At 49.4% G+C, this 26,945-nt stretch overlaps 1 protein-coding gene across 1 annotated transcript; it reads left to right on the forward strand.

Annotated features, from left to right (window-relative positions):
• Positions 1–41: 41 nt before the first annotated feature.
• On the forward strand, positions 42–20,642 carry SHPK (sedoheptulokinase). Its single transcript, XM_082605359.1, has 7 exons — positions 42–268; positions 3,895–4,036; positions 9,693–9,876; positions 10,416–10,568; positions 11,827–12,002; positions 15,762–15,962; positions 17,966–20,642. Exons 1-7 carry the CDS (start codon positions 101–103, stop codon positions 18,376–18,378), a joined length of 1,437 nt encoding a protein of 478 aa, XP_082461485.1. The 5' UTR covers positions 42–100; the 3' UTR covers positions 18,379–20,642.
• Positions 20,643–26,945: the final 6,303 nt, after the last annotated feature.

Genomic DNA, 26,945 nt, shown 5'->3' on the forward strand with positions numbered 1-26,945 from the left:
CGTGGCTGGAAAGATTGGCAGGCGAGGCCCCGCCTCGGCGCATCTGTCCCGGGTGAAATGTGCTGGAAGGGGCGCCCCGGCCCCAGACTCAATCGCTGTCATGGCTGCACGGTCTGTCACTCTCGGCATCGACCTGGGCACCACGTCTGTGAAGGCGGCCCTGGTGGAGGCCGCGCGCGGCGACCCTTCCGGGTTTGTGGTATTGGCGAGCTGTGCCCGGCCTGCGCGGGCCGAGACGGCGGCCCAGAGTGCGGCGGCGGGGCCCCAGGTGAGGCAGCGCCCTGGAGCCTCGCCGCCTCCAGGAGCCTCCAGACACCCTCTTCCTCCTCAAAGAAGTCTCCCTGACTTCTCCAGCCTGCCTGATCTCTGCCTGCCCGCTGAAACTCCCTCGATCTGATAGATCTCCTCCCAGGAGCTTTCCCACCTGCTGGCACCGATCTCCCCACTCTCGGGCCTTCTTTGGGAGCCTTGACCTTGGCGCTATATCTCCGTGCTCTTTGCCCTCCACTTTCTGTATCCTGACCTACAGGAAATTGCTCTCCTGCGTATGGAGCGATCTCAGGCCGCCTTCTCATTCTTGCGGCTCTCTGCACCTCACATCTGCAGGTGTCCTCAAATTCAGGATTCAGCTTGTTCCCTAGGGCGGTGTCTGGGTTTTCCTTGAGAAATCAGACGCAAAATCCAGCGTAACCTGCCGCTCTCTCATCCTGCAGGAGTGGATTATGGGTGGAGGAACTCAAACACTTGGACAGCAAAAGTTGCCTGGCCCCAAAGGCTGAGACACCTTGGAAGAAAGACGTCAGGACAGATAGACATTGAGAGATACCTCAATTAAAATGTTAGAAAAAGGTCAGATTGATAATTCTCCACGAAAACTAGTGTTTTGTGAAAGCTACAAATAGAAATGGAGAATTTCACCACAGTGGGCTCAGTTGCAAGTTGTGGGTTCAGAAAGGATGTCAATCCTCAGAGATGGATTCCATTAATTCCCTGAAAAAAGGTAGCTCTGTGTTCAGTTCATTGATAATAGAAATTAATATCAAGGAACTTTCTGTGTATCCTCATGACTTTTTTTTTTTCCTGGATCTCAGCTTGTTCTTATAATTGAAATAGATGACCCCTATGGCCCCTTCCAGCCACAAACCTCGATTTTCTGAGCCAAACCCCACTCCCAATAGCTTTGTTTTTCACAAGCTCTTGCCACATACCTGGACTCAGTCCTTTAGGGTTCAGAGTCCATCTTGCTCAGAAGCATTTCAGAGGATGAAGATTTCAGGAGCACTTCACATTTTCATAGAGCCTTTCCAAATTAGTTTGGTTGGGGCATCAGGACATTTTAGAATGATTATCTCACTTCATGGACCATGAAGTGGAGGCAAAGTCAGCTCTGACCCCGTGGGGGTAAGCAGCAGAACTGCAATTACAAGGGTGGGTTTTAGGCAGTGCCCTTTTCTCTTGAAATAGGGTCACTTCTTTTTTTTTTTTTTTTTTTTTCCGTACGCGGGCCTCTCACTGTTGTGGCCTCTCCCGTTGCGGAGCACAGGCTCCGGATGCGCAGGCTCAGCGGCCATGGCTCACGGGCCCAGCCGCTCCGCGGCATATGGGATCCTCCCAGACCGGGGCACGAACCCGTATCCCCTGCATCGGCAGGCGGACTCTCAACCACTGCGCCACCAGGGAGGCCCAGGGTCACTTCTTGAAAACTACTTTCCCCACTTCCCCCAGTGTCCAGCTCAGTGTTCTGTGTTTACAGGCACGTCCAGTGCTCCACACCTGCCTAAGGAGGGGTTTAGGGCAGGCCAGTAATAGCACCCCTTGTATCCTCCACATGTGTGTTGTGCTCTGGGACAAACAGCCTTGTTGTAACTGCACCTATAACAAGATTTCTTCACCTCGGCACTGCTGATATTTGGAGGTTGGGTGATTCTTTGTTGTGGGGCGCTGTCCTGTGCGTTGTAGGATGTTGAGCAACATCCCTGGCCTCTGACCCACTGCATGCCAGTAGAACCCTCCTCCCCAGCTGAGACACCCAAAAATGTCTCCATATTGCCAAATGCCCCCGAGGGGACAAAAATCACCCCTGGGGTAAACACTACTGGTCTATAGAAACACCTGGTGGCTCTGTTCTTTCCTCATGTCCATATTTCTCACTCTTTAGAAGCATTGTGTACTCCACGGTCAAGTTTGGCAGCTATGTGGAAGGTCCGACTTTTAGCTCTTTGCAACTTTAAAATATCAAGATTTTTGAGGGAAGCTCTGTGACCCTTTCTGTGTTACGAATTTTACCTCTCTGAGCCTCAGTTTCCCCATCTGTAAAAAGGGGTGTGGGGGAGGAGGGTTGAACGAGTTCCTAACTTCTTTTTTCAAATCTGAATTTCTAGCATTTGATCTGAATGTGGACTACTTGATATTCTGAACCAAGGAATGCGGGCAGTGCCTTTCCTGTGACATTGTGGGTGTATCCATTGTCTGTCCAAGAATTGCTCCCCCATCACACTCACCGCTAAAACTCCCCACACACTGAGTGCCTCCTTGTCTTCACTCCCCTCTGGCCTGTTTCACTCCTCCACTGTCCTTACCTACACAGCTCACCCCCCCAGGCCCATTTTAAACAGCAGCTCCTCTGTCCTGTGTTCATGTACCATCTGGGTTCAAGCCACGTGGGAACTCTTTAAACCAGCACTGTCCAGTGGAAATGTGAGCCACACGTGTAATTTTCAACTTTCTGGTAGCCATATCAAAAAATAGTAAAAAGGAACTGTAAAATTAAGTTTCATTGCTTATTTTTTTAACCCAATGGATCCAAACATATCATTTCCATATGTAATAATCAATATAGAATTATTAATGAGATATTGTGCTTTTATTTTCGTACCAAATCTGAAATCTGGTATGTAGATTTCAATTCAGACTAGCTGTGTGTAGCTGATGACCGGCGTGTTGGACAGGGCAGGTGTAAACAAATGCCTCTTCCCTGCTTCCTTCTTCCTTTGCCCGCTGTCTTATTTCTTCCCTCCTGGGGGATCATGCATAGCCATGCATCTCCTCTCTGCCCCATCCTTTACTGCCCGCTCAGTTCTTCTGTAGTCTCTCCTGCATAAAGAGTCTTGTTAGGATGTAGGGTTGCCTCCTCAACAAAATGCTCTGTGCTCCCTCTCCTCTCCTTCCCCTACCCTACCCCTCCTCACCTTTCTTCTTTCTACTCCTTCGATCATGTTTGTTTGGAGCCAAGAACTGCCACAGCCCAAGGCCAGCAGGCTGACAAATGAAGGCTTAACTCCAAGGAGGGGAGGCCTGCACTGCCCCCGGAAAAAATGCAAGCCCTCAGGGCATTCGGGAAATGTTTGCCAGATGGATGAACTGAAGCAAACACTAGGGCTGGTCCTCAGGTGCTTTAGTCCAGGAAGCCTTTCTCGCCTACACCTTTCCTGCTGGGTTCATCCCTGCTGGGTTCCATCCTTCTTCTACCCCAGTGCTCCATGTGCCTTGCCAAAGACCTTTGCCTTATTTCTCCTTGCAGCATGGTCTTTCTTGTGTTTTCCTGTCCTGCTGGACAGTAAGCACCGGTAGGGCAGGGCAGTGCTTTTCTCAGCTCAGACTCTTCCACAGCAGGGGGCAGAGCCCAGGCCATTGGCTGAACTTAACCCACAGAAGCGCCTCACCTGTGAAGGGAGAAGTGGGACCCCGCCCACCACATTCCTACTCCAGGCCCCACTGGAGGTGGTGGAGAACCCTCAGGCCCACATCCCCTCCCTGAGGCCCCTCAGCAGGTCCTGGAAGTGACCTCGGTGGAATTAGGTGGGCAGCCACCACCCAGGAAGTCCCTGACGCCTCTTCCCTCCTTCCCCTGCCTGTGTGTGTACCTCTGTCCAACGTATCGTGTTCTGTTTCCAGGGGCAAGAGCAGGATGTGAGGAGAATCATCCAGGCCCTCCACGAGTGCCTTGCTGCCCTCCCCCGGCAGCAGCTCTGCAAGGTCTGTGGCATCGGAGTGTCAGGACAGATGCACGGAGTCATGTTCTGGAAAACAGGCCAAGGTATGCTGAGCTTGGGGGTGATCACGTGCTGTTAACGGTCACCCTGTGATCTCAGGTGGCCTCGGCCTGCAGTGGCTTGAAGCAGGATTTTGGCTCCCCTGGCCGGAGACTGAAGTCAGGCTGCAGCAGTGAGAGTGCTGAATCCTAGCCACTAGACCACCAGGGACCAGCAGCCAGTGAGAAGGCTCTAGCCCGTCGGCTTTGTAGAAATGAATTTCCACAAAGAGACAGAAAGTAGTGAAACAAGTAAAGTGTTTATTAGGAGGAAAAAGGGTACGTGTGGATAGACACACAGGCAGGCTCAGAGGGGCAGCGGCTCTCAGAGGCTCGCACCCTCGTGGTAGTTTGAATCACTTATATGAGGCATTTCTTCTGAATTTCCCTTGGCCAATCATCTTGCTTTGCCTGGCTCTGAGTCCGTGTTTGGTTTATCTCAGGGTCCTCCCCTGTGTGTGCGCACGTCGCTTAGCCAAGATAGATTCTAGCAAAGAGGCCTACGGGTAGGTTGACATCACCTACTATGGAGTGGCACCCCTTCCCTTTTTGACCCCCGAGGAGCCTTTCTGTGCATGTGTAGTTGGGAAGGGCTCCTTGATCTCGAGAATGAGAAATACGTGGTCTCTTTATCTTTTATCTGGGCAGCCCTCAACTCTTCTTCGCTCCGCTATTACCTTCATCTTGGAGTATCTGTTCGCAGGGGACAGACTCCAGCTGCTCAGCCTGGGGCCCATCTATCTCCTGCCTCCCCTGGAACCAGAAAAGGGCTGCCAAGGGCTCTCTGTGAAGGGTCAGGTTATTCTGCTGCCTCTTACATTTTGTGTACATCCTGTCCTGTTCAAAGGATGTAATGAAGTGAACTGTCCATGCACACATTATTCATGAACAGGGAGAGGGAGAAGCGTGAGTTCTCTCTGATCCTCTGTTGGATTCAGTGGAGTGGATTCTCCACAGCCTTCTCTTTCTTTGTGCCAGTGTCTTGGAGCATCAGTGCCAACAACCAAGAGATTAGTGTAGCTGTAGATTCCAAGACGCAGAGGAAACTCTTCTGAATTTAGGCATAGTTTTTGTTGTTTAACATAATCACAATATTTGTGATTTTTCAGTTCCAGGGCACATCCTTTTCATGGGCACAGTTGCTAAGCATCATTTAGCTGGTCGTCTTCTTTCAGGAGGTCTGCCACAGTGCGGAGGTGGGTGGCCTGTTCTGTTTGGCCTCTAGGAGGAGTACTGAGCCAGCAAAACAGCAGTCAGCACTTCGCACGCCAGGTGCTGAGCTAAGTATGTTACCTGTGTGATCTCATTGAATTTTCCCAACACCCTTATGACGTGGGTTACATTACTCTCCCTCTGTGCAGATGAGACCCAGAGGCTCAGAGAGGGTAAAATAATCTGCTCAGGGTCATGTGGCAGCAAGTAGCAACTCCAGCTTTTCTCTTTTTAAATTAATTAATTAATTTTTATTTTTGGCTGCATTGGGTCTTTGTTGCTGCGTGCGGGCTTTCTCTGGTTGCGGCGAGCGGGGACTTCTCTTGTTGTGGAGCACGGGCTCTAGGAGCGCGGACTTCAGTAGTTGCAGCACGCAGGCTCAGTAGTTGTGGCTCGCGGGCTTAGTTACTCCGCATGTGGAATCTTCCCGGACCAGGGCTCGAATCCATGTCCCCTGCATTGGCAGAAGGATTCTTAACCACTGCACCACCAAGGAAGTCCCTTGACTCCAGCTTTTGAACTCAACTCTGTCTGACTTCAGACGCTGAACTTTGAAAGTCTCCCGAGAGGACCAGAGTCACAGGAGGACACACTAGCTCAATGGAGGGAGGAATTTCCCAACAGAATGTCCAAGGAAGGATTAGGCTCCTGTAGGAAGTTGTGAGCTCCTGTTATGGCAAGTGTTAAAAAAAATTTTTTTTTAACTATAGAAAGTTCGACATAGAAAAGTAGGGAGCACAGCATGATGAACTGACACATACCCATCACCCAGCTTCAAAACTATCAACTTTTTACTGCAGGTGTTTTAAGCATAGTATGGATGGCTACTTTGAGGGGTGGAGGCTGTAGTTAAGGAGGCTGGACATTGGATTCACCTCTCCTCTGCCTAGAGAATCAGTGATTCCGATTCCCCTGGGCCAAGAGAGTGGTGACTTGCCTCTCGGTGGCTTGACAGGGGTCTGGTGGTGCATCCTTTGATCAGTCCCCAGGGGGGGCCTGGGTGACTGCAGAAGCCCACCCAGGCTCCCCCCCTCCTCCTCTCCCGTTGTCTGCCTGTTCTCAGGCCAGCTGGGACCACAGGAGCTGCTCGGCTCCAATCACCAGCAGGAGCCAAAGGCCAGTTCTGGTGTTAGAGCTGACCTCTCAGCGGGAGTCTAGGCTGTAAAAGTTTTTAAACTCCTTAATTTTGCATTAACGAGAATAAACATCCTTTTAATACTAAAACCCTTCCCAAAGAGGACAGCAGAGATCTAATGATTGTGCTCTGGTCACACGCCTTCCTTTCTGCCCGTCTCCTGGCCTCTGTAACGACCACACAAACCATCGCCCACATCGGTGGAGAGAGCTGCTTAATATTTCATGGGGCCCACCTGCGTGCCTACTTGTTTTGGTTTCTGTTTCTGGGAAGGAGGAGAGCCACTCTTTGACGATGATACCTGCTTAGCAGAGTGAGTGAAATCATATTTGAGATCAAGTCTTTCTGCTTTTAATAGCGGCTGTAATTCAGTTTGGTTTCGGGACCTACAATATATGAGGCTCTGTGCTGGGCCCCGTGGGAGACATAGAAACAGGATGCAGCCCTCGTCTTCCAGGGCTCACTCAAGGCAGTCAACACAGACAGGCACCAGTAACCTGAGAGGAGAGCTAAGTGCTTCCACAAGGGCGCCAATTGGAGGAGAAGAGAGGGAGTGACTAGTGTCTTCTGAGAGGCCTGTGGTTACACCAGTTTCCACATTCCATTTTCAGGCTCAGTAATAACAGGAGAGAAGTGGGGATCATAAAATCAAGCTAAAAGGCCAGCAGCAGACAGGGAGAAATTATTCACTAGTATATAGTAGACAAAGGACGAATATGGGTGCATATAAAGAACAAATAACAAGGAAAGGACCAATGGCCCTGTGGAAAAATGAGCAGAGGAAACCAACAGGCAATTCCTAGAAGAGGAAATACAAATAGCTAATAAGCATATGAAAAGATGCTCAGTGTCATTAGGAATTAGGAAAATGCTGAGGAAAACAACAACGAGAAATCATTTTCCACCCACTGGATTGTAAGAAAGCAGTTTGAGAATGTCAAGAGTTGGCAAAGGGGGTGGAAAATTGGTTTTTTAAAATATCACTCCTGGTAGTATATATTAGCTTGGCCGTTTCGGAGGGCAGTTTGGCAGGGTGTTAAAAATAAGAGAGTTGGGCTTCCCTGGTGACGCAGTGGTTGAGAGTCCACCTGCCGATGCAGGGGACGCGGGTTCGTGCCCCGGTCCCACATGCTGCAGAGTGGCTGGGCCCGTGAGCCATGGCTGCTGAGCCTGCGCGACCGGAGCGCTCTGCAACAGGAGAGGCCACAACAGTGAGAGGCCCGCGTACCGCAAAAAAAAAAAGAGAGAGAGAGTTATAGCAACTACAGGAAGAAAACTTCCAAGTGAACTAATATGAAACCCATTTGCTAATTGCCGGGGGTGAGGATAAAGCTTTTAAATTATACACTGTAAAAATAAGAGTTACTGTGACTCAGTGGCCCTACAACTTAAAATCTGTTCAGGAAAAGGACTTTAACATGTATGTGCAAAAGAGGCATAATCATGGTCACTCATGGCATCCTTGTTTATTGTAGTGAAAACTGTGACGTTTCCCCATGGGGGAGTAGTTAAATAAATGTTGGTACCCCACGCTGTAGAATGGTATGCAGTAGTTGAAAAGAATAAGGTGCGTTCACATGTACTAACGTGGAAAGAATTCCAGTACATGTTGCTGGATGATAAAAACAACCACTAGAAAAATACATACAGTATAGTACTGTTTGTTTTTAAAAAACAGACAAAACGAAAATATAATAAAACCCAGCCCAAATCAACCAAACCAAAGGGAGTATGTTGTGTGAGTATAAAAACCCAACAATGGGACTTCCCGGGCGGTCCAATGGTTAAGACTCCACGCTTCCAGTGCAGGAGGTGCAGATTTGATCCCTGGTCAGGGAACTAATATCCCACATGCTGCGCGGCCAAAAAATAAAAAAAAAACCAAAAACACTCCACAAGTGCTAACAGTGACAGGAAGGGGGCTGGGACTCTGATGGGGATGGTCAAGCAGGCCTTTTGCTTTATCTGTAATATTTGAACATTTTATATTGAGAATGCATTCACTTATCATTGGTATAATTTAAAAAAATTTTTAATTATTTTTTTTTTTTTTTTTGCCAAAAAAAAAGAAGAAAATGAGAGAAAGAACATCCTTCAGGCCGGATTCTGGAACAGACTGTCTGGACTTGAATCCTGCCTCTACCACTTAGTAGCTATGTGATCTGTGACAAGATTTTTAAGCTTCTCTGAGCTTCATATGTCTTATGTGAAAATGGGGATAAATATCACACCTATGTTGAAAGGCTAATATGTAGATTAAAAAAATTAATATTTTTAAAGTGCTTTGAACAATACCTGGTACATGGTAAGAACTCCGTATTTGTTTTATAACACAAACAAAGTAAAGATGATAGTCCTAAAAGTAAAAAGAAGAAAAAGGGTCAAAAGAGTTTTGGAAGCAGATAAAAGGATTGAAGAAAAAGCTGCAGATTTCCAGCTTTAGGGCTGGGATAAGAATCCCAGCTTTAGGCAGAAACGTAGTTGTGAGGGTGGACCATCCCATCCCCAGCTTACTCCCCCTTCCTGGGTGAAACTTAATAAGCTTCAGGTGCATATATCTGTGACTGCTTCCCTGCTCTTCTTTTTTTTTTTTAATGATTTTTATTGGCGTATAGTTGATTTACAATGTGTTAGTTTCTGCTGTACAGCAAAGAGAATCAGTTATACATATACATATATCCAGTCTTTTTTAGATGCTTTTCCCATATAGGTCATTACACAGGGATTGAGTAGAGTTCCCTGTGCTATACAATAGGTCCTTTCTTTCTTTCTTTTTTTTTTTTTTAAGGCTGCGCCTTGGGGCCTGTGGAATCTTAGTTCCCTGACCAGGGATTGAACTGGACCCTCAGCAGTGAAAGCACTGAGTCCTAACCACTGGACCGCCAGGTCCTTATTAGTTACCTATTTTATACATAGCATTGTATATATCTGAATCCCAATCTCCCAATTTATCTCTCCCCCACCCCATTTTCCCCTGGTAACCATAAGTTTGTTTTCTACATCTGTGACTCTATTTCTGTTTTGTAAATAAGTTAATTTGTACCTCTTTTTTTTTTTTTTAGATTCCACATATAAGTGATATCATATTATATCACTTGCCTTTCTCTGTCTGCCTTACTTCACTCAGTATGACAATCTCTAGGTCCATCCACTCCCTGCTCTTCTGGGTACTGGCCAGAACCCCTGAGTGTGAGTGAAGTGCTGTCATGGTGATAAAGTCTGTCCTATAACCTCACTAGCAGAGTAGTCTCAAGGACATGCTGGTGCCAGTCCATTGCTCTTTTCTCCATTTTTTGGTCATCTCCTTCGTTCCAGGTTGTGAATGGACAAAGGCAGGGGCTGCGCCTGTGTTCGAGCCCAGAGCCGTGAGCCACCTGGTAACGTGGCAGGATGGCCGGTGTGGCAGCAAGTTCCTGGCTTCTCTGCCTCGGCCAGAGTCTCATCTCAGTGTGGCCACGGGGTTTGGCTGTGCAACCATCTTCTGGCTTTTGAAAAATAGGTATGGACACCTGTTCTTTGAATTGGGGGATGGATTTACAGGGGAACGAGAGTGGCTAGGGAGCTGTACCTCTAGCTGGCCAGCATCACTCCATGTGCTGGATTGTCCCTCAGTGAGTGTGGCCCAGCACAGGGTATAGTCACAAGACTTAGACTTGGTCTACCACTGCTTCATTTTGCAGAGGGCCCTTATCAGTTTTCTGATTCTCACCTAGAGGGGGAAAGAAGAGACCCGAGAGGGCAAGGGGCTTGCCAAGGATCACATGATGGGTTCACGGTGGGATCAGGGCTGCTGAGAACGGCTGATGTCCTGCTTTCCCAGGCACAGTGTGTCCTCCTATGAATACCCTCCCCTAAGGCTGACTGGCCAGCTTGGCTTGGAGGGGTTGGGAGGTTCAGCTGCTAGAGATCCACAGCCTGTGGGGTTCTGGCTGCTACTCAGCTATGCCATGTCTAGTCCACACTGCCCACAGTTAGGTGCAGCACATGCTTTCAAGTCAATATTAAACCACGTTGAATTGTTTGGGGTGTGAAAAACAGCCCAGAGTTCCTGAAGTCCTACGATGCAGCTGGCACTATCCATGACTATGTGGTGGCCATGCTGTGTGGCTTGACGAGACCCCTGATGTCCGACCAGAATGCCGCTAGCTGGGGATATTTCAACACTAGGAGCCAAAGCTGGAACTTGGAGACGTGAGTATAACCATGCAAGCTGGCTTGAGGCTGAAGGGCAGGATCTCTAAAGCGGGAGCTTCAGTGGGGCTTTCCCATCTGGGAATAATGGAGGATTCCACGAGGCCAAAATCAGGTTCCAACACCCTCCAGCCTGTTCCAGTCCCTGGGCGTGGGTGGGCCTGACTGTAAGTGAAGTTCTTGGGGAGGGATGCCACCCACCACGCCATGCTGCCTGCTCCTCCACTGTTGCGCAGACCTAGGGTGGGCTCCCCAGTTCTTTCTGTGCCCTGAGCCAGCCCGTAGATTCCAAAGAACAACATTCATTCTTTAACATATTTTATTTTTTAACTTTTTATTTTATATTGGAATATAGTTGATTAACAATGTTGTGTTAGTTTCAGGTGTACAGCAACGTGATTCAGTTATACATATACATGTATCTGTTCTTTTTCCAATTCTTTTCCCATTTAGGTTGTTACATAATATTGAGCAGAGTTCCCTGTGCCATACAGTAGGTCCTTGTGGGTTATCCATTTTAAATATACCAGTGTGTACATGTCAATCCCAAATTCCCTAACTATCTCTCTCCCCCACCCTAATGTATTTTAAAATAGGGTTAAGAAATGGAAGTAGTAGGCTTAAGGGATGCCTTTTAAGTTCCCTTTAAACAATCATTTGCCTTTTCAGGTCCAGAAGTCCAGTGCCCTATAAGTTCACTGCCTTCAGGGCCCCAATTCTGAGCTCTGTAATAAAACAAAACGCACCTGGTAGTTCAGGTAAAGGACTTTCCAGCATGTTTTATAAAATTGGCAGCCCCGTGTTCACTAACCACGAGTGATGGATGCGTTTGGTATTCAGGAGACTGTTGGGTCTGACTTTGGTTTGGCCTGTGCTAACCCGCTGCGACCTTGCTCTAAAACTCCAGCTTCCTCCCTTTGCACAGTGTTTGCTCTCCCTTCAAATGCAGGAGGCTGGATGCCGATGAAATCTGCTTCTTATCCAGTCCTTTCTGACCACCTCTGCTCAAACTGGTTGTGTTCTTCTCCAAGAGGCCCATCCCAAGCTCTTGAAAGCCAGGGTTCACTCTTTAAATAACTCAAGGGCTTTTCCTCATGGTTTAAAAAAAGCCAAAGAGGCCCTCTGTGAAAACACTGGATTCTGCCCTCCCTTCTTGAATGTGTATCCTATTGCGCTTTCCGTTGCTGAGTTTCCTGGAAACAACAGAAAACAGAAAACCAAGCACCAGGTAGATATGCTATCCACTTCTGATTTGCAGACTGAGAGACGCAGGCTTTCCCGTCCACCTGCTCCCGGACGTCACCGAGCCTGGCAACGTGGCCGGCAGAACTTCCCAGGCCTGGTTTGAGATCCCAAAGGGGACACAGGTGGGCGTGGCCTTGGGGGATTTGCAGGCCTCTGTCTATTCCTGTATGACCCAAAGGACAGACGCAGGTAAGTCTGTCTTTGGTTCTCTCCTCCGACTTCTACTGGGGCCTCCTAAGCCCCAGCTCTGTGTCAGGGTCCGAGGGGCACACATCGCCAGCAGTCGCAGCATACTCTTGACCATTATGCTACAAACATGAAAAACACCCTCATCCCTACAGGTGAAGCCCCTGCTCTGGGAGCTTACAATTCAGCAGGGCAATTTCTGTCCTGACCACAGTCTGTGCCTTTCTTCTCTGAGACAGGTGAGGGAAATGACTCTCTCTAGTTGGCTGGTTTCTATGTGTCTCCATGACCAAGAAAATAGATTGTTATTCAATAGATTAGGGTTTTTGTTATTGTGTGTTTGTCAACGAAAGTTCCTCGGGTCTGAGTAGAAGCGCAGACGTCCCTGTATTCCACGTAAGAGAGTCACAGTGAAGCGGAGAGAGCAATCCAGGGCAGGGGCTGGCAAAGTTTTCCTGTAAAGGGCCAGACTGTAAATATTTTAAGCTTTGTGGGCCTATTTGTTTCTATCATAACTATTTAACAGCTGTTGGGGCAGGAAAGTAGCCCTAGCCAATGCATAAGTGAGTGGGTGTAGCTGTGTTCCAATAAAACTTTATTTATAGATGCTGAAATGTGAATTTCATAAAATTTTCATGTGTCATGAAATATTCTTCTCCTTTTCATTTCTTTTCAACCTTTTAAAAAGGTAAGAATACGCTACTGGGATTGTAAAATGGTGCAGTCCCTTTGGAAAACAGTCTAGCAGTTCTTCAAAAGTTAAACATGGAATTACCATGGGACCCAGCCATTCCACTCCTATGTGTATACGCGAAAGAATTGAAAACACACGTCCGCACAAAAAACGTGTACACAAATGTTCCTAGCAGCCTTATTCATAATAGCCGAAATGTAGAAACAACCCAAATGCCCATCGACTGATAAATGGATTTTAAAAATGTGGTGTATCCACAGAGCTAAAATGCTATAACATGTGAATGAGAGTGAAAGGTCACATAGTGTATTATTCCATTCCTGTGAAATGTCCAGAATAGGCAAATCCATAGAGATAGAAAGCAGATTCATGGTTGTCTAGGGCTGGGACATGGGGTTGATTGCTAACCAGTATGGGATTTCTTTCTGGAGTGGTGAAAATGTCCTAAAATTAGATCTCAGTGATGTTTGTACAACTCTGTGAATATACTAAAAAGCACAGAACTGTACACTTTAAAAGGGTGCATTTTATGGTGAATTTTCTGAATTACATCTCAATAAAGCTATCATTAAAAAAAAAAAGGAAAGGCCTTTCTTAGCTCCTGGGCCATACAAAAACAGATGGCAGGCTGGATATGGCCTAGGGGCCGTCGTTTGCCCCTCCTGGGGCTGGGGTAGACTTTGGGTCTGCCTTCCCAAGCAGGGTGATTGCAGGCTGTGTGTTTCATTTGATCCTCAGGGCAGCCTGGCTGAGTGGGCCCACTCTGAGAGCCCCGCCTTGTTATCAGGGGGAACAGAGAAGTCATTCATCTTACTCGGATTTTCTTTGTCATCACATCTTTTATTCCTCCATCAGTTAGAACTATTACAATTTAACCTTGAGTTTAAAAACTCTGACCAGCACTATCCTCTGAAGCAGTAGTTTATTCCTATTTTATTACATTCATAAAAAATAAAAGTTCAAGTGACTTTTTGTTTTGTTTTTGGTAGTAATTCCTCTTAATTCAAGATTAGGTGAGAGGGAAAGGTGAGATTCTGCCACTTAAAAAAATTTTTTTTATTGAAGTATAGTTGATTTACAATGTTGTGTTAGTTTCAGGTGTATAGCAAAGTAAATCTGTTATACATATACATATATCCAGATTCTGCCACTTTTGTTTGCACAGATATGTGATAAAATCTTTTAAGGTCAAAAACCCCATCTTTTTCTCCTGAATTTTCTCCCTGAGCCCTCGTCATCATCCAAAATGCGGATGATGATGCCTTTCTCATGGGGCAGTTGTCATGATGCACTGGAATGGTGCCTATAAAGAGCCTGGCTCTTTCCGCCTACCTGGTAGTCTTCAAATCTTAGGCTGTTCCCTCCACAAAGAGCTGTCATGTGCCTGGATATAAATGTCCTTTCTAGATGGTGAGTGAGGGGCTGGTCAAATGGGAAGAAGCTAAGATTTAGTCTCCACCTTCGCTGAGCTGGTTGTGGTCTCTGGTTCTAGACTGGGGCTGCTGGCCTGTGCTCAGCTGTGTGGTGTCCATGGGCAAGGCTGGCCGGCCCCCTTCATTGACACTCCCCCCCGAGGGGATAGGTGGAGGGCACGATGCTTCTGGCTTATCGTCATGGTGAAAGGCTTGATGTGGCAGGAAGTCAAGGTTATTGATTTTCTGAGACTTGTTTTTACTCTCTTTGCCTCTGCCTCCCAGTAGGTAGGATAGTTGGATGCTGACCTCAGTTAGTTTAGCCCCAACAGACTGAGAGGAAAAGGCTTTCTGGCCAGGTCTCGTGAGAAATGGAGGAGAGACTCCTGGGACAGTCTGTAGGCTCTGGCTTCCATCTAGAGGAGAAAATCATCCCCCCTGTTCTAGATCTGGGAGCGTCCCCCCTGCTGGTGGAGGGAGGTTGAGAAGCACACCTTGGAAATGAGAAGGAGGTGGTACCCACCAAAAATGAATGAAACCTCCCAAAGAATAAAACACTTGGGCTGAGGTCTGACTGTCTGTGAACAGTCGTTTATTGCTGTGTAACAAACCACTCCAATACTTAGTAGCCTAAAACAGCAAACACTTATTATCTCACACAGTTTCTGAGAGTCAGGAGTCTAGGTGTGGCTGGATGGTCTGGCTCACAGTCCCTTGTGAGATTGCAATCACCCTGTCAGTCGGCTGGGACTGCAGTCATCTGAAGGCTTGACTGGGCTGGAGGATCCACTTCTCAGCTCACTCATGTGGCTCTTGGCAGGAGGCCTCAGCTCCTTGTAGATGTTGGAGGACAGAGGGAATGAAAAGTACCCACCGAACTGAGAATGCATCTTGAGACTGAAAATTGAGGCAGGCAGCCCCATATAATCAATGGGTCAGTTTATTTTAGGGTAACTTACAGAGTGGGATCAGGCAGACAATGATCTGGAAGCATTGGCAGCTGCATTCTGCACCACCAAGGGGCCTTTGGGACAGTTTTATAGTTAACCTAGGATGTGAGGGTGGGTGCCTGGGAACAGGACATACACTCCTAAGTTAAGATGATTGAATGGGTAACTAGTCTCATGGGCTCTGGGAACACATCAGCAAAAGTCATCAGAGTTTGGGAACTAACAGAGCATAGAGGCCACCTGACCCTAACCGTTGTTAAACAATATCTACTAACTACAAAGCCCTTGACGACAGAGAAGTGTTTCACCACCTAGTACAGTCCTGGGTAGGGTCAGCAGGAGGACAGGAGGGACCGTACGGGCCCAAGATGGGGTCAGTTATGCCAGCAACCATCCAGTGGGCCTCTCCATTAGGGCTGCTCACGACGTGGTACCTGCCTCCCCTAGAGCAAGTGATCAAGACAGAAGCTGCAGTGCTCTTTTATGACCTGGTCTCCAGAGTCACACACTGTCACTTCTGCTCTACTCTCTTCATTAGAAGCCAGTCACTGAGTCCAGCCCACACTCAGGGGAGGAGAATTAGTCTCTTCCTCCTGAAAGGAGGAGTATGCAGGAATTTGTGGCACACTCTCCGACCCTGTTGTGACTTGTGGCCTCTGAGTTATCCCAACAGGCCTAACCTCTGCTTTCTTTGGACCACATCCAGTTCTCAACATCAGCACCTCGGTGCAGCTGGTAGCCTCCATGCCTTCAGGATTCCAGCCAGTGCAGACTCCAGACCCTGCAGCTCCCGTCGCCTACTTCCCGTACTTTGACGGGACCTACCTGGCAGTAGCAGCATCACTCAATGGGGGCAACGTGCTGGCCATGTTTGTCCACATGCTGGTCCAGTGGACGGCGGATCTAGGTAAGGGTGGCCCACCCAGTGGTGTGTTCTCTGCTTGTCCTTTCTATGTGGCAGGGTCCTGGTGCTGAATGTGCTGTATGTTTCTAGATTCTTGTCTCAGACCCAGCCAGATTCTAGCACATTCCCTCTGTCCTTAGGGATCTGAGCTTGTAGCCTTCTTTCATCTTCTGAGCTGCCATCACCTACTCTCTTCTTTGAGGCGCATCTTCTCCCCTAACCTTAACTGTGGAGTATCCTAATAGTCTCCTGGCTCTCCCTGGCCCCGCTATTACTTTCTCTGTCAGTAACCTTGCATTTGAGGTTTGCCTTCTGATGGCTACAGACAGCGCAGAATAAAATGATCAAACATGAATGAGTGAAAAGACCGGTAGCACTTATTCCTGGCAAGTAGCACCTCTCCTCCTTTCTTGGAAGGGTCCCTGGAAACTCTGATGTCTTCCTGCTCTCTTCAGGGTGGAATTGATCAGGGCTTCCTCTGCTCTGCATTTACAGAGAAAGATGTAACCTCTTTCTTCCAGGAGAGGTTCCCTTTCTAAGTACTTAGGGTAGAAATGAAATTTCTGGCCAGCTGTCTAGAAATAGGGAAATCATGCTTCTCAGATGCATGGGTCACTTGTAGGAGCTCAAAATCAGGTCATTCCAGGAAACATCCAACAGAATAACTAGGTGGGGCACAGGCCACAGGGAACATCTGGGAAGTTCACACTGGTCATGCAGACAGGTGTTGCTGACCCACGTTGGTCCTTCCAGGCTGGCTGGGAGTGTCAGGATTGCGGGTAAGTTCTGCCCCCTTGGCTGGGAATCCCTCAGGAATGCTCCATTTAAAGAACAGAACTTTGATCTTGTTTTGCCTTGAATCAAGAAAGGTTCTAAAGATGCAGAACCAGTCATCAGAACCTTCAGGCAAGCCCTTTACTCAGATACTGCTTTAACTGGGTTGAGTCTGTCAACTGTTTACTGAGTTGGCTGGTGTTTCTCTTTATACAGAAGTGACTGTTTTGCCCACCCCTGAAAGAGTAGGTAATACTTAAGTTTTCTCTAAGATTTTCAAAAAGAAAAGTCTTTTGCATTTTCATGGTTCTTATTTTGATGAAACAGAGGGTGCTTTGAAGGCTAGTAGTTTATATAACTTAACCTCCTATGAAATGTCTACATTGTCTCATTTGATTGAAAAAAATATTTTTTTTTTCTTTCTCATTCCTGAGGGTGTATAGTTGAGTTTGTATAAATTAAATGTGCTGATGTTGAGACTCCGTGGGGACTTTTGGCCATACGTTGGAAATACTCATGGAGTTTTAAAAACAATGTTGATGTCCTAGTTTCACCCCCAGAAAAGCTGATTATTTGGTTTGGGGGAGAGGAGTGGGGCCTGAGCATGGCATTTTATAAAAGTTCCTCAGGTGATTCTGATGCCCTCAAGTGTTGGTAAGCACTGATCTAGAACCTTCTACTCAAAAAGCGTGGTCCTCAGGCCAGCTGCACTGGCTTCCTCTAGGAGCTGATGACAAATGCAGAATCTCAGGCCCCACCCCAGGCACACTGAATCAGAAGCTGTGTTTTAATAAGATCCCTGAGTGATTCATATGCATATTCAACTCTGAGCTCTGGTCTAGACTGGTTGTTCGTAACCTCTGCCGAGGGGCAGGCTGGACTGCGATCAGCACTGTGGTCCTGGGATTCCTGTGACACTAATAACAGGTGTGATGATACTTATTGATCAGTGTATGCTTTTGGTCCACGTGGGACTAAGAGTCCCACAGCTGCGGATTCACAGTAGCGCTTACGAGATCTCTCCTTGAAGGTTGGGCTGGGGTCTGTAGTGGGAAAGCTGGCTGGGGTCTGGAACAGAGCACAGCTAGCCAGAATATTTGAGTCCCGAGCTGGGAAGCAGCCAGCCACAGTGAGGAGAGGCAGCAAGTCAACCCATCCTTGCCCCCTGGTAACTCTATAGCCCGCAGCGAGGGGGTGCACGAACTCACACAGGCCTTCTCTGTTCCTGGCAGGCCTGGAGGTTGAAGAATCCACTGTGTACTCACGCATGATCCAGGCTGCTGCGCAGCAGAAAGACACCTGCCTAACCATCACTCCAACAGTGCTGGGCGAGAGGCACCTGCCAGACCAGCTGGCCTCAGTGACCAGAATCTCCTCCTCTGACCTCTCCCTGGGGCAGGTGACCCGGGCCCTGTGCAGAGGCATCGTTCAGAACCTGCACTCAATGCTTCCTTTTCAGCAGCTCCAGGAGTGGGGCGTGGAGCGGGTGATCGGCAGTGGGAGTGCGCTGTCCAGGAACGAGGTGCTGAAGCAGGAAGTGCAGAAGGCTTTCCCTTTCCCAGTATCCTATGGGCAGGATGTAGACGCAGCTGTGGGAGCCGCTCTGGTTATGCTCCAGAGAAACCCTAACCAGCAGGAGTATTAGCACCCTCATTGGCCAAAGGACTGTTGCAAAGTTTACCTAATTAACGTTCCTCTCCTTATCTTGGGATCCTGCTTTTCCTGGACAGCTCTGTGGGCAGTTTTAAGCAATGCTTGTTCTCAGGGCATCATTTTGACCAAGAACCAATCTTCAGGGCGCACTCTAATAATGCAGCCAGGAGTCATCAACCAGATCCCAAGTCAGTGCCTTCTGAAAGAGACTCACCTGAGAGCTGGCTGCAAATGTAAATGTGGGAGAGACAGAGAGAAAGGGAAAGATGGGTCACATGTACTGCTGGAAGAGTCTTCCCTACCGGATTGTGCCACGTGACCCTGAGGCCCCTTTCCCAATCTTGTTCTTCTCTGGCCACAGCCAGCTAGCTGGGGCAGGAGGCGACCTAAGGACGGTGATGCAGGCTGGCTGAGATGAAGATGCAGGGATCTGCGCTGGCCTTCTTGCCATGTACCTCCCCTCCAAGGAGAGCCTGCTCGGTGCTGCCATGGTTCCTCACAACACAGCTGGCTTGAAGGCACAGGACAGAGAAGAAAACGTGGATGGCGTGACCAGCCAACGGGACAGATGCTGCATAACGCCACCGTTCAGGCACGTTGTTCCCAAGAGTCTGACCAGACACCAGCAAGACTCTTTTCCAAGAGTGTGTCTGGGCAGCGGTGTGTTTTTGCCCCTGTGCATCCCTGGGAAGCCTTCCAAGGGAAGGGATGCAGCTGCGCATGCTCCTGTTAGAGAGAAAGCAGAGAGAATCCCTTGTCTCAAATGCCCCAGCTCTTCTTTCTCTTGGTGTGGGCCTTGCTGGCCCGCCATGTGTGCCTGGCTCGCAGAAACATCCCACTTGAGTCGGCATCTCTGCAGGGATCCCAGAGCATCTTAAACCTTCCCGTGGTTGGTAGGATGACCATGGAATGGCTTCCAGGAGAGGGCCACCATCGCTGTGTCTACTTCTACACTCCCAAGGGTGATCCCAGGTGCCTGACTCTGAGGCACCTGGGCGACTGTGAGTTTGGGATCAGTCATGTCCCTTTGTAAATGCCACTTTATGTGACGGTCTGAAACTCTTAAGCTGCCTGGCTGTGCTGATTGAATTTCAGATACTAAAGTTCATTCTTCCAGAGCCTTGTCCCTTTAGTAAAACACACCTCTCTGCGCTGGGAAGACTATAAATCTGGCACTGCCGCAGAGCTGGGTTTGGGAGGTTGGACGTAACTCTGGGGATCATTTGTAGGTTGTCCTTGCGGAAGCCCTGCCTGCCCCATGGCTCTGCCGGGACAAGCAGCTGCAGATCACTCAGGAACGTCATGTAATTGTCCTCTCGGCCAGAATGAGTTGACACCATCATTTTGAGAGAGAAGTCACCTCGGGATGGGCCAAAGGATAGCAGAGAGCCCTGTCCATCAGGAGGAACTGGCCCTCCGATGTCAGGGAGGCAGCCTGTCTTGCATTCCCAGGATGCTGTGGGTGGAGTCTAAATATAAATTAGGAGCCGGATTGGTCTCCTGCAACGCACCATAACTCTCTGTCCCCTTTCCGTATGTCCACTCTACCTCTGAGGGCTAAGCCTTGCACAGTCCAAGCTTGCCAGCTGGTAGTCCTGTTGTCATTTCTATTGCACTTGGCCTGGAGCCTCTGCAGGGGTTTGAGTACAGCTGCCAGGGCCTCATTTCTCCAGCCTGAAGTCATAAACCACTCGTTGCTTCTGCTCTCATTCTCAGGAGGTACCATCCTGATCCTCAGATGAGGAACTGGGTCATTAGGGCTGTTTGCCGATATCCTGATCTTAAGCACATGGTAGGCTGGCACTTCCCCACCTGATTTGCTTTGGCCAGTAAAACGTCAACAGAAGTTTGTCGCTTCCAGGCAGAAGCCCTTTGGAACCAATGTGAGATTTGCCACACTCTGTTCCCTTTGCTGTAAGTGACCTGGGGTGTCCCAGAGAGGAGGCTCTGCTGCCCTGGGTCCCACATGAGGGCAATGTGGTGTAGAGCCCTCACCAAACAGTGAGTGACTCATAGTGTGACTGAGAAATAAACCTTTGATGTTTGATGCTACTGAGATTTGGGAGCTGTTTGTTACCACAGGATAACTTAGTTCATCCTGACTGCTACAGCCATGGTAGACACTGTGCCTGAGAAGTCCCAGCATAGACCCAGGTGAATCATATTTATGAAGCATCTACTAGGAGATGGGTGTTCTATCAGGCACGGTGATGTATTGTTGAATTCCTGTCACTAGGGAATGAAATAAACGCTATAACAGATTTACCCACATGCCCAGAAGGAGGAGCAATTCATTCTTCATGCAAGCGACATCGAAAAAAGAAACCTTGGAAAGTTTCAGTCCATTGCTACTAACAAAAGTTAGTGTTTTTTTGTTTGTTTGTTTTGTTTTTTGCGGTACGCGGGCCTCTCACTGTTGTGGACTCTCCCATTGCGGAGCACAGGCTCCGGACGCGCAGGCTCAGCAGCCATGGCTCACGGGCCCAGCCGCTCCGCGGCATGTGGGATCTTCCCAGACCGGGGCACGAACCCGTGTCCCCGGCATCAGCAGGCGGACTTTCAACCACTGCGCCACCAGGGAAGCCCAAGTTAGCGTTTTTTGAGTACCTACGATGGACTAGAAGCTAATCTGGACTCTACTTGTTTGAACTCATTTGATCTTCACAATAATCCTAGAAGGTGGGTATATTATCCCCATTTCACAGATGAAGAAACCGAAACACAAAAACGTTAAGTAACTTATGTAAGATCACGACTCTAGGATTCCAAACCCAGAGCCCGCTTTCTTTGGCATTCTAGGTAGCGAGGTCAGGTTAGGCAAATGTGCTTATGTTAAAGTGATTGGCCTGACCAGGGTGTGTGAATTGTCTGGTGTCACTTGGTCATAGGGCAGGTGCAAGGGTGTCGTGGGAGTGGTGGCTAGAAATGTTGGGCAGACGGGGAAGGGTGGTGGATGCCAGAGAGTTTGGACTTTCTCCTGTGGGCAGCGGAGGGGAGGGAGGGGATTGGGGATTCCTGGGCTTTGGGAGAATAGCTGGCAGTGTGTATTCTGGATTGGAGGATGGATGTTAGGAGAAGGGTCCCAATTAGAGGAACCTAGAAAACAGCCTGTGAGAGATGGTGAGGCTGGAACCAGCCAGGCACAGAGGAGTGAACGCCAGCCCTCCCGCTCGCTCCCCTGTCCCGGCCACACACACCATCCTTTGGCCTTTGACTACATACATATGAAGTTTACATGGCTTTCATGTTCTCTGTTTTCCTTTTCTTCTCAAGTGGACTGAAAGCTCCTTGGGGGCAGGGTCCCTATTAGGTGTTCTCTGCCCTGTCCTCCTCCTGTATCTGAACTTGGGCTGATGTCCACCTCACAAGGCAGAACCCTACACCTTGTCCAAGGCCTGACTCTGGTGCCGTCCGCCAGCTGCAGTCCCCCTGCAGCATATCTGCCACCGGATTACAACTGCATCCAGGACCTCGCTCAGTGTTTGCTGTTGGCACGGCCTGTTGGCTCCCGGTTTGTGCCTGTTACAGGGAGCCCCACCCTGTAAGTGTCAGAGAGAGCCTAGCAGGTCTTCCTCCTTATCCATCCTCCAGCCTCCTGGAGGGCAGAGACCACCCTATTCACCCTAGCCACCGCTCTGGGTTCGCAAAGTGCACAGTGGGCCTCAGGAAAGAGGGTGGGTCACACCTGACCGCTTCTCAGGCATGATTAGATGAACAGGCCACATCTTTGAAAATGAGATGTTCTTGGTATAGAGATGCTCATTGCGTGACTCATGAACATTAAGGAAATCTTGTTTTTTTCATCAGAAAACAATTAGTCACCACCTCGAGCTAATGGCCGGATACAGTTCAGTAGTCAGCAGTCAGCAGATGTGAGCTGAAATAATGAGGAGATGTACAACCCCCCAGACCCGCCTGGAGACTCACCAGCTCACAGAGCTCATTCACATCCACATCCTTGCTAATCCCCAGCAAAGCCCCTGAAAGCAGGCCGGGTAGGTGCTCTCACCTGTTTTGTGGATGAAGAAGCAGGCCCGGAGCTTCAGCTACCGCCCAAGTTCATGCAGCTGGCGTCTGACACAGCTGGGCCTCTTCACTCCTGCTTCCATTCTCTGCCTGCACCCCGCCAACCACTTCTCACTCTGTTCTGGTCCCTCTCTCTGGGTCCCAGCTCTGCAGGGCAGGGCTCAGCCGTGGGGTGCCGAGTGGATGTCGGCTCCCTCCCCAGCTCAGATGGCCAGCGCATCTGCTTCTGCAGCACACGGACCCCTCCCACAGAGCCCTCCCCTCCACGGGAGCTGACTCATGTGAGTACCCGTGACACTAGTGCACAGACCAAATGCGAAAAGGAAAGTAGTTTTCTTCCAGGTTTGCTGTTTTCCATCTGAATCTTGGACCCCTGAAGCCATTTAAAATTTGGGAGGCAAGACGCGTAAATCAGGACAAGATTTAGAAATAAGCTCAAGACAAGACTAGCGGTGTTGTCACTGTCCTTGGCGGGGGGGCGGGTGTTACGGGCACCTGCGGTCATGCCTTCACCAGTCTCCATGGGGCTGGGTCTAGCACGGCCTGCTTCCCACCAGGTTCCTCCCCGAGGTGGCAGGATGAGTGTTCCCGACTTTGGTAATCAGCCTTTTTCAGCACATGGCAGTTTGCTGGTTTCTAGCTGTGCCAGAAACTTTGGCTTCCAATCTGAGAAGAACCCAGGTGGATGAAAAAAATCTATTAGGCTCCCATTGCCAGGGTCAGTGTGCCCCATGGTAGTAACACAGAGAGAGAGAGAGAGAGAGACCTGTGACCATTATTGACGTTAGCAGTTTTAGCCTAGGTCACACCAGACTGGGGCCCAACCACCTGCTGTGAGACCTCCAGCACTTTCCCGTGCTGCCTCTGGTACCCGTCAGAGCTTGGAGGGAGTGCCCCCTCCCAGAAGTCATCATTAAAACATGATCTACTTACAAGGAGTTTTAATGGGCACATCATTACATAGATCCAAGAACACAGAGTTTCAAGTTACGACCCAGAAACCACACTGATGGTGGTGAGGCCCAGCCCTGAGGTCCCGTCCCAACACTGTTTTCTGAACTTTAGTGGAACCACTCAGGGCAGGTGCTGTTCAGATAAAGCCGGGCCAGCGTGCACCTTTGGGGAAGGCACGGAGCTAGGCTTGGAGAAGGGAAACGGAGGGCGCCAGAGCCTGTGTCGCCCAGGAGCCATTAAAATCTGCAAAGCCGGGTACAAACATCAGAGAAGTTAAAGCTCAATACAAATTTTAGGAAACTCCAGCTGAGACTAGTACAGTTGTCACTGTTCTTGGGCAGGTTACATAGCCTGTCTTCTCTTCATTTCCTCATCTGTAAAGTGGGAACAAAATTGTACTCACCTCGGGAAGCTTTGCAAGGGTCCAATGAGATAGTGCCTCTAAAGTGCTTATCCCAGAACCTGGCACTCTGTCTGCCATTACTGTTGTCATTGCGATCAAATGTACCCAGGAAGGCATCGTTTGGAGGAGGTGGGATTTGAATGATAGAATCTCATCATCCATAGGTCTCACCTGCCACTCGGGCCATAACGGTGGGTTGAGTGGGATGGATGCTGGGCAGAGGGAGGGCGGGGGAAAAGCGTGGAGGCAGGCACCGTGGGTGTGGCTGGGGAGGAGGTGTGTCTAGGTGACAGGAGGAGGTGGGCCACGGTGGGAGAGGGGACCGGAGATGTGGGCTCAGGGTGCCAGGTGGAGGGGTGGGGCCTTGATTGGTAAGGGGGTCACGATCAGGGCAATGTTCTAGGACTATGGACTGGGAGGTGGCAGGCTGGGAAGCCTAGACTGGGAAAAGGAGGCACTTCTGGGGCTTCTGGTGGGAACTGTCTGCCAGCTGCCGAGAGGGATGGACGTGAGCCACAGAAACAGCCCAGACAGCGAGGACAGGGAAGAAGAGGGCAGAGAGGACAAAGCATGCCGGACTTGGTGACCAGAAGAAAGTTGGTGCCTTTATAGGCAGGGGTGTTGAGGAGAGGGAATGTGGGGGGAAGAGGGGTCCATCTTGGGATGTGCTGAGGGGAAGGGGTTTGCGGTGTTTACCTGGAGATTCTGGGAGGCAGGGATGGAGCCCAGGGGAGAGGGCAGGGCTGGACGCCCGGGTGAAGGAGTCGCTGGCTTGGGAATGTCAGATGGGTTCTTGGAGGGGTGAAGGTCTCAGAGAGGGGAAGGAGGAGATAAGGGTCCCGAGGAGCACCTGTGTGGAGGGGAAAGGCTTGGCGAGGAGAGGCAGCCAAGGAGACCAACATGGAGCTGTCGGGGAAGGAGGAGAAGGGCCAGGATTTCCCCTGCAGCCCTCGGAGCATGTGCGGTACCAGGTAGACTCTGGGATGTTGTCAGCCCCAATGGCTCTCTTACAAAGGGGACACATTTAGTGACATGTGTTGTCCTCACCAGAGGCAAAAATCACCTTGGTGGCTAAGGGGACGGTCCTGGTGGAGAAGTGTGTGACCCACCACTTTGCTGGACATTGCTCCTGGGCTGGCCGGTTCTCTCAGTGCCTTTCTCAGATGTCTCACCCGCTGTGCCCGGGGGCAGCTCAGGGCTGAGACCCTGGCCTGGCCCAGGCAGTGTGTGAGCCAGGGGCTGTGCCTGACCCAGTGTCTGCATGGCACTGTCTCCATACCGAGGTGTATTTAATGCTATTCAACTGTACACTTAAAAATGCTTAAAACGGTAACTTCTAAGTTATAGGTATTTTACCACAATTTCCAAAAAAAAAAAAAGAATGAATTCCAAGTTTCATTTTTTCAAAAATTAATTTTTATTGGAGTATAGCTGATTTACAATGTCATGTTAGTTTCTGCAGTACGGCAAAGTGAATCAGCTATACATATACATATATCCCCTCTTTTTTAGATTCTATTCCCATGTAGGCCATTACAGAGTATTGAGTAGAGTTCCCTGCACTATACAGCAGGTTCTTAGTCGTTCCAAAATTTCATTTTATTTTATTTTTTATTTTTGTTTTGGCTGTGCAGCATGTGGGATCTTAGTTCCCTGACCAGGGTTCTAAGCCGAGCCCCCTGCAGTGGAAGCTCAGAGTCTTAACCACCGGACCGCCAGGGAAGTCCCCCAAGTTTCATTTTAATTGAAGCATTTTAGCTTCAATTTAAGGCACATATCAAATGGCACACATATGAAAAGGTGTGCAAGCAGAGGACATGGTATGGCGTGGTGGAATGGGCCCAGCTTCCTGGCCCAACCAGCAGTGTGACTTGGGCAATCATCTGATTGCTAGATGTCACAGATTTCTCATCTGTAAAATGGCTACGACAGTCTCTACCCTCCCACTGTGCAGGATTGTTGCGTGGCCTAGGAGAGTGGGTGGTGAAAGCTTTTTGTAAACTGTAGAAAGGCATGCCGGATCCATGTGGTGTCTGCACTTCAGTGTCTGACTCAAGGGTCAGAGCTTGTAAGTTACTCCAGGCAGGGCTACAGTGGGCCTTTCTGGCATGTGGCTGCTCTTTTCAGGCTGTGTCTGACCCGCAGCTTATTGGAGTCCTATTGAGTTCCCAGGGGCAGCTGCTAGGTCACCTTCTCAGGCATTTTGGGCGACAGCCTGTATGCACACCTGGAAAGACTTTGAGACTTTTCTCAACCAGTTTCCGGGAGGGAATGAAGCCTTATTGGGAGTGATGGATTAACTTTTCTTTTGTTCCTTTAGGATCATACTAGGAGGCGTTAGAAAATAAACCCTCATCATTTTCTGTGTTCTGCGGTTCCGTGAGGAATCCCCATTGAGAAAGGCCAGAACTGGCAGATGAAGAAGTGCCCCCACCATCATCCCTGCCCCAGATTTGGGCACACAGGGAATGAGAGGCCCCAGAGAGCCAGGCACTTGTCCCAGGTCACACAGAGTTGGTGCAAAGGCAGCACTCAAAACCAGGAGGTCCCTTATTGCCAGGCCAGGATTGCATGATGGGTGACACGACCCTTCCCATTCCTTCTGCATTTTGAAAATGGAGCAGTGCTCCATTTACATCTCTGGTTGTGAAAGTGCATTTGTTGAGCTGTTTCCCCAGATCAGCCTGTCTGCAAGAGTGGTGGGTTTGGGAGGCCGGAGCAGCGCCCTTCTTCCTTGAGAGCTGAGGTCACCAGCTCTGGCTGGTTCTGGGCTGCGTGTGGCTAATTGCATTGTGGCCCCGGCACGGTTGGAGGAAGGACAGCAGCTAAGTGGTTTCTGAAAAAAAAGGGCAAAAATGATGGGAAAGACTTTGGGATCCTCTGGGAATCGGAGCCGCAGAAACAGCAGCTGCTACCATTGCTGGAAACGTTTTCCTTGAGTGCCGGAGCGCGCCCACAGCCCATCCCTGTCAGTGCGGAGCAGCCGCAGCCCGGGGAGGGGCCGTGGACCCTCACGGAGGGAGGCAGGGGAGGCACCTCTTCTCCCCACAGCAGCTCAACTCTCCCTTCGAGTGGAACGGCCTTCGAGCTCGCCGCGCCTGCTGGCTCTGGGGTGTGCCTGCGTCTAGCTGGTGAGTCCCTTTTGTAGTTGGATGTTTGCTTTTAGAAACATCTAA

The sequence above is a fragment of the Mesoplodon mirus genome (genome assembly GCF_964341445.2).
Source record: "Mesoplodon mirus genome assembly, chromosome: 18".
Classification (NCBI taxonomy): domain Eukaryota; kingdom Metazoa; phylum Chordata; class Mammalia; order Artiodactyla; family Ziphiidae; genus Mesoplodon; species Mesoplodon mirus.